General features: G+C 44.7%; 1 protein-coding gene across 1 annotated transcript in view; it reads right to left on the reverse strand.

The window, feature by feature from the left end:
• Nucleotides 1-11,515, reverse strand: part of mroh1 (maestro heat-like repeat family member 1) — a 29,844-nt gene extending 18,329 nt beyond the window's left edge. The window contains exons 1-18 of the mRNA XM_076281162.1: nt 11,287-11,515; nt 10,695-10,802; nt 10,280-10,425; nt 9,162-9,293; nt 8,812-8,974; nt 8,367-8,465; nt 8,023-8,174; nt 6,754-6,894; nt 6,069-6,161; nt 5,455-5,533; nt 4,662-4,775; nt 4,350-4,423; nt 3,241-3,363; nt 3,047-3,154; nt 1,878-2,022; nt 1,344-1,387; nt 752-893; nt 135-187 (exon numbers count right to left, since the gene is read on the reverse strand). Coding sequence (XP_076137277.1) covers nt 135-187; nt 752-893; nt 1,344-1,387; nt 1,878-2,022; nt 3,047-3,154; nt 3,241-3,363; nt 4,350-4,423; nt 4,662-4,775; nt 5,455-5,533; nt 6,069-6,161; nt 6,754-6,894; nt 8,023-8,174; nt 8,367-8,465; nt 8,812-8,974; nt 9,162-9,293; nt 10,280-10,425; nt 10,695-10,716 — 1,830 coding nt within the window. The 5' untranslated portion in view covers nt 10,717-10,802; nt 11,287-11,515. The remainder of the gene's footprint in view (nt 1-134; nt 188-751; nt 894-1,343; nt 1,388-1,877; nt 2,023-3,046; nt 3,155-3,240; nt 3,364-4,349; nt 4,424-4,661; nt 4,776-5,454; nt 5,534-6,068; nt 6,162-6,753; nt 6,895-8,022; nt 8,175-8,366; nt 8,466-8,811; nt 8,975-9,161; nt 9,294-10,279; nt 10,426-10,694; nt 10,803-11,286) is intronic.
• Between the last annotated feature and the right edge of the window lie 262 nt (nt 11,516-11,777).

Here is an 11,777-nt window from a genome sequence, read left to right on the forward strand (position 1 = left end):
CTTAATAGCCTGTAGCCTGTATGATAGAGAAAAGGCACAGCTCTTACAATTCAACACAAGCACAAGATTGGCAATGAAGTAGTGATAGCAGACAGCTCAGGAATGCATCTGATAGATCTACTGCACCAACCTACCTGCAGTATACCATCTTCCCAGATGTACTTGTCTATAGTGTCAGACGAGGATTCTATGAAAGACAGAGACAAACATGAACATGAGTACCAGACAGCCTGATAAAATTTATCGTACAGATTGCAAACTGAGAATAACCAGCTGCATAAAAAGCACTTTGTGTGGTCCACCACAGCATAAAAGTCAACAAAACTTAGAACAAGCGATTATATTTAGTGGAATGTTCGAGGGCAAGATGCACACTTTCACAAGGGGATTAGAACTTAGCCAAAAAGTGAGATAAGTTTTTCCTCTAAAGAAATATTCCGTGGTGGACTTGTAAAATGCCGTTTCTTATAACATCCCATTAGCAGAGGTGTTGTGGTTGAGAAAAAAAAGAGCCCCATTCATTTACCAAAAATCCATTTTTATGACAAGCACAGCAATACCTCCAAACTATGAACCTTCATGAAATAAATCCGACGTGAAAAAAAGCTTTGCGAGTCAGTATTGGGGTAAATGGAAGAATGAGTAGGCCATAAAAGCTGGCTTCAGACTCGACTATGCCCAGTCAGTCTTGCAGCAAAAGTAGAAGCGGGCACATCGCCGCAGGTGACCCATGCGCTCAGAGGAGACTCACCGTCCAGCTGAGCCAGGAGCGGGGGGATGGCCTTCTCCCACACCTGCTCGGCGTTGGGGTGGATGTTGGGGGAGAGAAGGTTGAGCAGATTGAGGGATGGGGCGCCATGCCCGCGATAGCGGAACGGGAAGGCAGCGTTCACCTGGGACAGATCAGGCCAAAAGGATTGGTCATTTAAAAACCAAAGCAGCAGCAACCATTTGGAATAGAGCAACACTGGCAAACAATGCAACATTCATTCCACAAAGTAAAGTGAAGTATAGCATGCTGTTTTGGAAGCACATCATCTAACACTGTCAGGTTTGCTGTTCTGAACATTTCCTGTGCTTCCACCATGGAGAGAATACGGAGCCTGTACTCAGCAGAACTGAGGACAGAACTCTGGCTCAAAGCCAGCGCTTATGGGACACAGCAGCACTGTCTGTTCAAATACAGAATACAGTGTGTGCGTGCGTGTGTGTGTGTGTGTGTGTGTGTGTGTGTGTGTGTGTGTGTGTGTGTGTGTGTGTGTGTGTGTGTGTGTGTGTGTGTGAGAAACACTCATGTCCCTAGGACTGCTCAGGTCTGTGGAGAGGTCTGCCGGCTGCCTTACCAGGAGCCGGATCATCAGGACGTATGGCGACGGAAGGTTGGTGCCTGTGGGAGGAGACAGAGCAGGGGGCAAACTCAGGGGAACGCTCTCCCGGGACACACCAATCTACAAGCATTACAATTAACGAGTAAATGATTACCAACTGCACGGCGCTCACACACGGGCCTCGCTTAATCATCGTCTCCACCAAAGAAACGATTATGGCTTACAGTTCAGGACCCCGCGCACATTATTTCAGTGATAAATATGGCTTTTCATTCGACTAATTAAAAGCAGACACGTCTGGCCCGCCAAACGGGACTTTAATGAAAACAAAATGTCTGCGGCTGCGAGGCACTTCCAGCGGCCGGGTGGAAAAAGAGCGCCTGGCCACTCGGAGAAGAGCTGACGTGTCGAGACTGCCGCGCACGCTCAGCCTGTTTACAGTTTACACCCCCGACACTGGCCAGAGGCCTGGCCAGCAGCCCATGGGAGTGGAAAAGCCCTCGTCACGGCAACGCACGCTCATTATGAAATCACCGCCGCCATGGCTACCTGGGGCGCTGAAGTCGATGGTGAAGTTGGGATCCTGGGCAGCTCGCTTCTTATTGGCTAGTAGGATGAGGCTCTTGCAGAGGGGCGTGGTGGCGTTGGAATACAGTCCTGGAGTCAAGTAGCCAACCAGCATTGGCCATAACACCTACAGAGACCCATAAAAAAAACAATAAAATGGCAAAGGTTAATCATCTGGAAATAAGTAGTTTTTGTGAACAAATGACATGACAAACTCTGCATTCCCACCATATGGGAGTGCATGAGGAACAGAATTTATGAGGGGTTTATCTTAAAGTTTATCTCATCTCCTTGAAAAAAAAAAGAATCCAATAACACACCCTATAAAATGAACTGCTACCATCATTCTCGGCTAGAGAGAGTGCAACAAACATGGGACATTTTAGCAGCTTGTAAAACGTGTGAGGAGACATCTTGGCAACAGCGGCGCGGTATGTGTTGGTGTTGGGAGAGCGGCTGGAAAAAGGGCTCATATCTCCTGACTGCTGCTGTACTTGGCCGTCAGGCCGCGGGGCCGTGTGCCCAGGGCTTCCTGAGCTCATCCATTACGGCGTGAGCGAGCGAGCGCTGAGCGAGCGCTGAGCCTGCGCCGGAGCTGTGGGAAAGCTGAGCCGTCTTCCCCGGCCGGCGCGACGGGAGGCCGACCCACGGGGGAGAGATGAGGACATCTGGCCATGGTGGCCGATCTACAACGGATCCGTCTTCAGATGCTGCTTTTGTTTCACGCTCCTCAGACTGAAGCCGTGATCTCCAGAGTGCAGTGCAAAAGCACACAGACTCCTACAGCAGTGTCAGCGACTTAGAGACAGACTGGCAGGGAAGGAAGTCTCATGCAAATATGCCAGTTCCATTGGTTTTGCATGTTCAAGCACATTCATTTGGTGGCTTAAACCCATATACTGTAGGCCTACCAAACCTCTGCACTGCTCTTACACTGCTTTAACAAGCCATGAAAATCAGACATTTCCGTTTAGGCACTGGCTTTGATCTGTGAAATTAGGATTGTGGGTCCATTCCTCAATTAGTAGTGCTATGGCAAATTCTACCACTTTTGAAGCTGAAAAATAGGATTTCTCTGTGTGTGTGTGTGTGTGTGTGTGTGTGTGTGTGTGTGTGTGTGTGTGTAGGATTGTGGAGAGAGGATGACTTACATCAGTCAGGCGTCCCACTGTGGTGGTGAACAGGTGCAGGGTGTTGTCACACATGCTTCGCAAGGCCTCATTGGTCACCTCCTCAGGGTCTGTGGGACGCTGTCCACGCTACAGACGAAAGGAGGTCAGAGGTCAAACAGACACATTCCTGATTATGGCTGGAATTCTCCCAGGTGAGGAGGAAACAGACTCACATAGTACGTGTCTGGGAGAGCGCAGTGCTGGACGATGAAGCGCACTAGCAGATCTCCCCCGTCCAGCTCCAGGTAGCCATGGTGAGCCATGGCACTGATCACTTGGACAACCATCTTCTTCACCTAAGACGGGATTAACACACAAACACATAGTTGAACTTTCTCCTATCCATAAAGACATACTGTAAACCAACACGTGTATCGTAACACCCCCATTTATCACCACTTTTGTTCTATTCTAGAACAACGATGTTTTTTAACACTTCAAAATAACATTTACTAAATGAACCTTACATTTTTCAGTAGCCATAGATGTGTAGATTTGAACAAAATCTGGTTTGGTTCTTAACGGGAGCATTTACTGCCTGAAATATCCGATTTTGTTTACCACGCTCGGAGTTATAGTGCTGGCCTGATGGGTCGCCTATTTACACCGTTTCAACAGCACATGGACGGTTAGACCGAGAATTCTCGTCATGAAATTAAAATTCCACTGGAGCTCCAAGCAGTTGTGTACACGCAGCCTTACAACACTGTTTACAGCTCTTCGAGTCACGGTAAAATGTCATTTTTGGTACATAGCTAATTTAGATACACTTATGGTGTGGGTGGTTGGGTTTCTTTAGGAGTCCGCTGTCTTGGTTTGTATAGAAATGGATATTAAGTGACACATACACGCAAGACGGTGGAAAACGGGACCGACGGTAAAGTACTACATTGCAATCTTACACCAACACTCCACACATATAAACAAGGTGCTTTGTGACTTGTACAAAGGAACAAAACAAAGGAACATCCCTCTCAAGGGACGAAACCATCATATCACTGGTCTTGGTCAATATCAATGGTCTTTAAAATTCTGTTCACCCACAACATTAGATTAGGTTCTGCATTATGCTAGAGCAGTGGAACTAGAAGAAGCTATTCAGAAAAGAAAAGTCTTCAAAGACACAAATAAGAATACCTGATTTCTTAGTAATGAAAAGCAGAAAGGCATAATAAGCAGCTGTTGCTGAAAGACTATGACAAATACAACAATTAATGTCCAGCATCACTGTGGCTAAACTGATGTAAGACAGTGTGCAGAACTGGACCTGGACTTGCATTACCTTATTGCTGTGGTCAGCCAGGGGCTGGCGGATGCTTGCCAGGATGAGCAGCTTCTTGCTTTCCATGATGGATGCTGCGGGAAGAAGGTAAATCACCACTGACAATGTGCATCATCACAGACACAGACACAGACACACACAAACTGAATCTAAAGCTGACCTACAAAGAGAGACAGAGGACACATCTAAAATACTAAAATGTCTAAATATGGAGGATATGAGCCCATGTCCGAATGACTCAGCAGATGGAGCAGGAAGGCCTCAGCCGTGGCAGTGAGGAGATGGCAGCGTTGTGGTGCCTGTGGCTCTTACTGGAGGAGTTGATGAGGTGTCTGAGGACCGCCAGAGAACCCACACGGTTCCTCTCGTTGCTGTTCTCCAGTTTCTGCAGAACAAACACCAGCAGCCTGTCAGGGAAGGTGTTGGCTGGAATACAAGGAGGAGGAAAGAGGAAATCAGAGACATCAGACATGTTGGGAATGGGAAATATCACATAGCATGTCCTCTACAAGCTAGCCATCAAGTCATTTGTGATGTTTTTGTCATACAGACTTTTAAATCCAAAGAAGAATGCGACACTTCTCAATATTTCTATGCTTTCTCTCCATCTTGCCTCAGGTGTTTCTGATATTTGTTCAACTTTTCACAGGGCCAGAGGCAAAGAAAAAAGAAAGAGTGAAAATCCTCCTTTCATCCAGCAGTCAAGAGTTACATCACTGTTGCAAGTCCGGAACATTCATTTTTCTCACCGACTAGAACTAAATCTCACAACATCAAACAGTACAGTAGCTCTGGGTTAGAACCACAGCACCAAAAGCACTTCGGTGTAAATGTGTTAGCGAACCAGAGCTGCCAGCTGGAAGTGGACTGTTTTTTACTGAAGGCACGTGAAGTCTGTGTCACCTGAGAGTAAACATGCATTACTCCAGTGGGCCACGGGCGGCTGTGTGTCCAGACTACTGAGGCCTAACTCAATCCCCATCACATGACGGCCGGATTACTGGCCCGGTCAAATGATTGTGATTGAGAACACTGGAGGGCCTCATCCAAAAGGTGCTAAACAGAGACATGAAGATGAAGACATGTGTCCCGGGTCAGTGCCTACCTAGAATACTGAAGCATCGTAAGATCTCGTTGTGGTTCTTCACAGTAGGAGGGTTGCTGTAGTCGATGGGTGCACAAATCTAGAATGGGAGAGATTAGTGCAGAATTAGGGGACCGAGATGCTTTCATTCATAAACTGTACAAGAGGATAACTTGGAACCCCTTCATGACTTCTACAGAAGTCTGGCATGGCTGTTCTTCACCTACTGTATGTTCTGAGCCCTTTAGCCCATCAGATACACCTCTAAAGGGAAGGCTCTAAACTCTAACAGGAACCTCTCTGCCCAGTTGATGGCCTACACAGGTATACAGGCTTATATCAATGCAGCTTTTCAACAGTCCACTTCCACTATGTCAACATGCAGTACAATATACATTTTCAGCAATATTCAATACATATCTAATTCCAGTAAATTATATGACATAATTGATAAATACTGAGGTGTTGCACATATAGAATGGTCTCATCAGTACAACAGAACAATGCATAACAGTTTGACTGACAGACAAGTGCAGTTTAAAAGTAAGGGGGCACTGCAGTGATATCCACTGAGGTGGTGGGGCGGTGAGGCTCTACCAGGTGGAGTGTGATAGCGTTGGTGATGTATACTCTACCTGCTGGTGCAGAGCCTGAAGCAGACTGTCGAGCTGAGTCTCCAACACCCGGCTCCCCATGCTCACAGAAGCATCTAGAATCTGGCACAGACTCTGAAAGGACACAATACACCCCATTTCAGGTTTTTAGCTACACACAGGAAATGTTTTATTCCTTGTGCTACTGGTTGAGGACACAGCGGTCAATCAACAGCCTTGTTTTATCAATATAACACCACATGGTGTAGGATACAACAACAATGCACACCAGGGCAGGGGACAGACGCAAGACGTGCCTCATGTTGTATCCGTGACAGGCCCTCTTGCACAGTACAACATGCCCTGTCTGTAGCCCAGAACTGCTAAATAAACACAACAACATAACTCCCCAACCATGGATCCTGCACAGCAGGATACAACAGCAACAAATGTGCCTTAGTGAGCATTTAACCAAAGTTTTTAAACATTAACACATTGCCCAACAAGTCTATACGTCAGCAAGAGGCAGCTTCAACTTTAAAAATAATCTGTCCTGTTCCAGACCAAATATGAACAGACTGAAGTGTTTGAAGCAAATGCAGCGTGTGCATAACGTACATCATTAACACTGCACTTCTCATGCACTGTGAACTGAAATGAAACTACTATATAAGATTACAGAGTTTCACAAAATGAAAGCATCCATGTGAAGCCTCATGTGAAGTACCTTGCTGATGATGTAATGCTCGGGGTTCTTCTTGTAGAGAGAGAGGATTGTGGGTAGGAGTTTGGGCAACTGCTCCTCCAGCTTATCATGTGCCATCAGGTGGCTCATAGGCCCGAGAGCTTCCGCCACAGTCAGACGCAGCTGGGGTGCACAGCACGACACACAACACAGTCAGGTCTCCACGCTCACTTAGTAACACAAAATCAGTTAAACTGGGCTTATCTGTGAGGCTGATGCAACATACTTCACATCCTCAGTAATCTAGAGTGTTGCTCTGGCCACCCTGTGGCTTTGAGTTATGCACGGGGGCCACTCCCACTCCTAACACTATGTTAAACAGGGATGCAAACAGGTAACGGGTAAAAAAGGTGAGAGTGCGTGGAGAGTTCCATACCAGTTTGAGTCTGGGCCTAACCCACTCCCCATCTCCCTCCCTTATTCATTCATTCTCATCTCTTCACTGTCCTATGATATAAAAGCTAAAAGGCCCGGAAATATAACTAAAAAGAGGAGAACATTGTGTGGAAAGATAAAACTGTCCACAACTGGTTGGTACTCATTCCCTGGAGTGAGATGATAATGAATGGAGACCAGTCAAATCTTAGCAGCTTTATCCAGCATGGACAGAGCAGGACAGTGGACACCACTTAACCAATGTACATAACCAATGGCTGTGTTGATGGTGTCCATATTAAACGACACAGATGTGTATTTTCATTCAAATTGAGTAAACAACTGCATTGAAATCTGTTGTTCTTCTGTTTACAAGAACAATATGTTTGCTGTACTTCCAAAAGGATTCAGCAAGAACTTACTGGTTACATCCCTTGGAAATTGAAAGTGGACTAAGAGTGTCCAGAGCATTTGTGAATTGAGGCCTAATTAGAGGTAGAGTAGGGTTGGCAGAATATGAGTGGGTAGACAAAGCAGTCGTTTGCTTCTAGTCTTCTTCCTCTAAAATGCTTGAATGATGCAACTCTGGTTACTCATCGATGTACAACATGTACACAGTTTTAAGGGTGATCTAATAGAAAGTGAATACTCCCATGGTATCATTATTCCCCTATTTTAAATTCAGTCTAAAACTCCAGGAGGATCTTTAATATGAAGCAGTCGGAGTTAATTCTAGACACTGCAGAGAGACTTCTTCAGAGAGGGAGATCAGGGGCCAGACGGCATTCCGTGACTTCTATTTGAACAAAAGAACAGCCCTTGAGCACAAACTGGATTAGCTCTAATTGGTGCTGTGCTCTCCCTGGTTAAGTGTACCTTGGAATCGCGGCTCTGGAGCCAGTTGGAGAAGAGGATGTCATAGGAGGCGTAGATCTCGCTGGAGAAGGTGTCCTTGCGCACTGTGGGATCCGGGGCCTTGTCCAAGTTGGCGAGGTACTCCAGAATGCTCTCACTGAAGTGCGAGAGTGCTGCCGCAGAGGGAGAGAAGGAACAGATTCACCACAGTGAGTCACAGTGCACGCAACACTCTCCTTACATGGCCAAAGACACAAACATTTTTTATTCTTTTTAAAAAAAAACAAAGACAACACCAACCAATAACTGAATAAAATCATGGTGGCCCTAGCAACCTTGAAATAAATATTATTTATTTCACTCACCAAAGGAGAACACCCACTTCATATTGTCTTGTTTAGCCATGCCCAGCATTGGCAGCATAGTCCCCAGAATGGCATTGAGGAAGGGAACCATTCCATAAACTACAAACAAATATATATTTATATTTTAGTGCACATTAAATATACATTTTAAGCATTCTGTTTTAAACAGATCTCACATAGTGCACACTGTAGCTCTTTTTAGATTCTTACAGCTCTAACTACTAAAAACTAAGAAAATAAACATATAAGGGATTCTTTATATTCTATATATGGGAGTGGATGCAGTTCATTTTGTATGCAACATTTACTCAACACTGAGCATGACACCTAAAGTAAATACATTTTTCAGAGCACCGTGTCAACAAAATAGGTTACAAAAACATGTCTAGTGTGTTACCCTGCTTTTGAAAGCAAACTATTACAAAAGACGTGTTGAATATCTCACCATTAGAATCAGAGAGACTGGCTAATGTTTGGACCACAAAGAAATGCGGTAGGACCCCTGGCTGGAACTTGCTTAGGATCTCCTCCATTATGTCATTAATGTGTTTGTTACCAACTGCAACCAGTATGTTGCTAGCTGCCTGCTGCCAATCTGGAACCACCTCCTGAAAAGAGGAAATATTGCACAGTTCAGAAAAACATCTTAACATCCTACTGTATAATGTAATGTATAATAAGAATAGTATGATATTATGACAATTAATGTTCAGAGGCCTTGTTTTGCATAGATCATTCCATAAGCAAATCTGTTATTCACAACCACCATAAGCTTTCATAGTGGGGTTGCCTCACCTTTGACCTTGTCATTTCATCTGAGGCCAGAGAAATTACGCTCTTGATTTTAGGGTAACTGATCTCATCGATCTTGCTTTTCACCACAAGCTCAATAGTCTGCAGTATGACAACTCTATGTCCAACAATCAGCTGCAAAGGGAAAAGGGAGAAGGGAGCAAATCTTGTCATTCAGGTGAAACTGGCTTTGGGATCTTGCGTCACTCTGAAGGGTTTGCAAAGTCAAACACTGGGATTCAAACATTAGTCACACAGCTTCATTACATGCTTAGTCTTGTTAGCATCATAAGTTAGGCCTACCACTTCCTCCAGAGCAGCACTGTGCAATACTAGGGGTGTAACAGTAATTTTTGGGGTAGTAAGTCTAGTACTACCCTAACATTCACTAACAATATTGCTGATGCTCAACACATTTAATCAGGAATAGTATTTTGAAAAGGTGTCAAATGTTTTTTTGGCTTTAATGAACTAAACTGACATATGGTCTGCCGCTTAATATGTTTGTGTGGAAACTCAAATTTGGAACATGGTCCATGGAACATGGAACATGTTGATTAATGTTGATTAACAGTTTAAACATTTGATTTGGTACATATCTGTATTGACCTAATGTCCTGGACCTAAATGGAATATGTTTACCTTTACACCCCTATGCAATACCACAGAAAAAAAGCAGATAATCTGAGGTTTTCATCATCAGAGCAACAGCGTGACAGCAATATCACTGGAAGCTGCTCCTCCCGCTGCCTGATTTCCTGTTTTGAACTGATACAGGCCAGCGCTCACATGATGCCATGTGACATCATCATGAAAACCACAATATCACCATGACAAGAGAGAACAGGGTCAGGCATCTCCCCTGCCAACAGTTTAGCACACTGGGATCAATCAATTACAGAAGACACAGCTTATATATACGTGTATAGGAGAGGACCAGTGCTTACACAGCAGTGTCTACAAGTCTTATGATATGATAAAGATGTCAATCATACAATGGGCTCCACATAAACTCTGCACATATGGGGTACACACATTGTACATCATGTACAGGTCCTTATAAGAATTCCTGTCAACAAGAAAACAGCATTCCTTTCTAACCACTGGTAGCAGTGACTGACCTTAGGATGCTTCACTAGGTAGTCCTGGCACATGGAGAGGACCCTCTCTGGCTGCTGGCTGCCCAGAGTTAGTATGGACTTCCGCACCTGCTCCTGCACTAATGAGTCTTTGTCATTAGCGGCGTCCAGCAATGCCAGGGTCACCTCTGGGCAAGACAAACACAGACAGAAAAGTCAGAGCTTCAACCAGCCTTCACCTGTAGGCTACCTGTAGTTTAACTTCACTTTGTTCTCAACCCTAATGTTAAAATGCAATGGTACTATAAACAAGGGGTGTGTCATATGTGGATGATAACTTCTGAAGGCGACATACTTTACACACAAGACCTATGACTCAGGAACATATAATTTCGTGCTGTTACATGTACAATGGGTTCCTGTCAGAGAAGCACTGTAACATCATAGGTCTACTCACGGTCCACATCCAAGTCCTCCATTTGGCCTGATGAAAGGCTAACGGTGGCGAATTAGGAATGCATCGAGGAATGACGTTCCAGAACCGTCCCCTCTTCTGTTAACCTCCCTGTGTAAATAAGAACGTCCAGGTGCTGTGTTTGTCACGGGGTATGCATTACACTTTCAGCCACCTTGACATATCGAGTTTCTTATCACCCAAAACACTATCAGGCAACATTTGCATGATAACTGCGACACATTTCATAAATTACATCTAACAATATAAATGAGAGACTATTGGATACCCGGCTGTGTTATCACTGTCTGCAAGCTACTATAGCTCCATGGTCGGAAGAAAGGACAGGTTAGCTTACTGCACTTCCTTGTTAAAAGACTATGCACTGACGTTAACTTGCATGTGCTGCTGCTGACAACTGCTAGCTCTTGCTAAACAGCCTTCAAGCTTGGGTGTCTGTTAACTGTTAGCAGCTAACGTAGCCTATTTTCCCTAGCTTTAAGAACACGACACTCTCCTTACAACCTATACGATTCAACGAATGCAGGACCTATAACATATTCAACCCAAGATAAGCTTGTCTGGTTAAATTTACCGTTTTAGTGTGTAGCTAGCTCTCCTCTCCTAGAAGGTGCTACACGAAGTTAATCCGATCCCTGCAGGCCAGTCAGTCTCAAAGGCAAAATGATGAAGACGGCAACATTCAGAAGGTTACGGGAGTGTCATTAATGTTTCGGTACAGTAATGCTATTTCTCAATCGTTATGGTGAAACCGCTGTCATGTAGTGTATGACTGCACAAAACAGTGCAGGTAAACACGCCTAATCATGTGCTTCTACTCAGCGAGAGCGTATCATAGCCGAGTGGGCGTGCCAGACAGACCAGTCCTCCAAACATCAACCAGGAAGATACTTAGTGTAGGTATACAGACTGTTAGGGAGAGTCTACTCTGATGGGTCGAGAACGAAGTCCTGCATCAACAGTTTATCAGTTTACCACTGAATTGTGATGATTGTCACAATCACATAACCTTCTTTTGAGGACTTTAGGCTATGCCAATCAAAACAAAATCCAAATCCATTACAT

This window comes from Alosa pseudoharengus, unplaced genomic scaffold (genome assembly GCF_046254945.1).
Source record: "Alosa pseudoharengus isolate Yale_2024_CS ecotype anadromous, Long Island Sound unplaced genomic scaffold, YU_APseudo_1.1 YU_APseudo_1.1_scf_12, whole genome shotgun sequence".
Classification (NCBI taxonomy): domain Eukaryota; kingdom Metazoa; phylum Chordata; class Actinopteri; order Clupeiformes; family Clupeidae; genus Alosa; species Alosa pseudoharengus.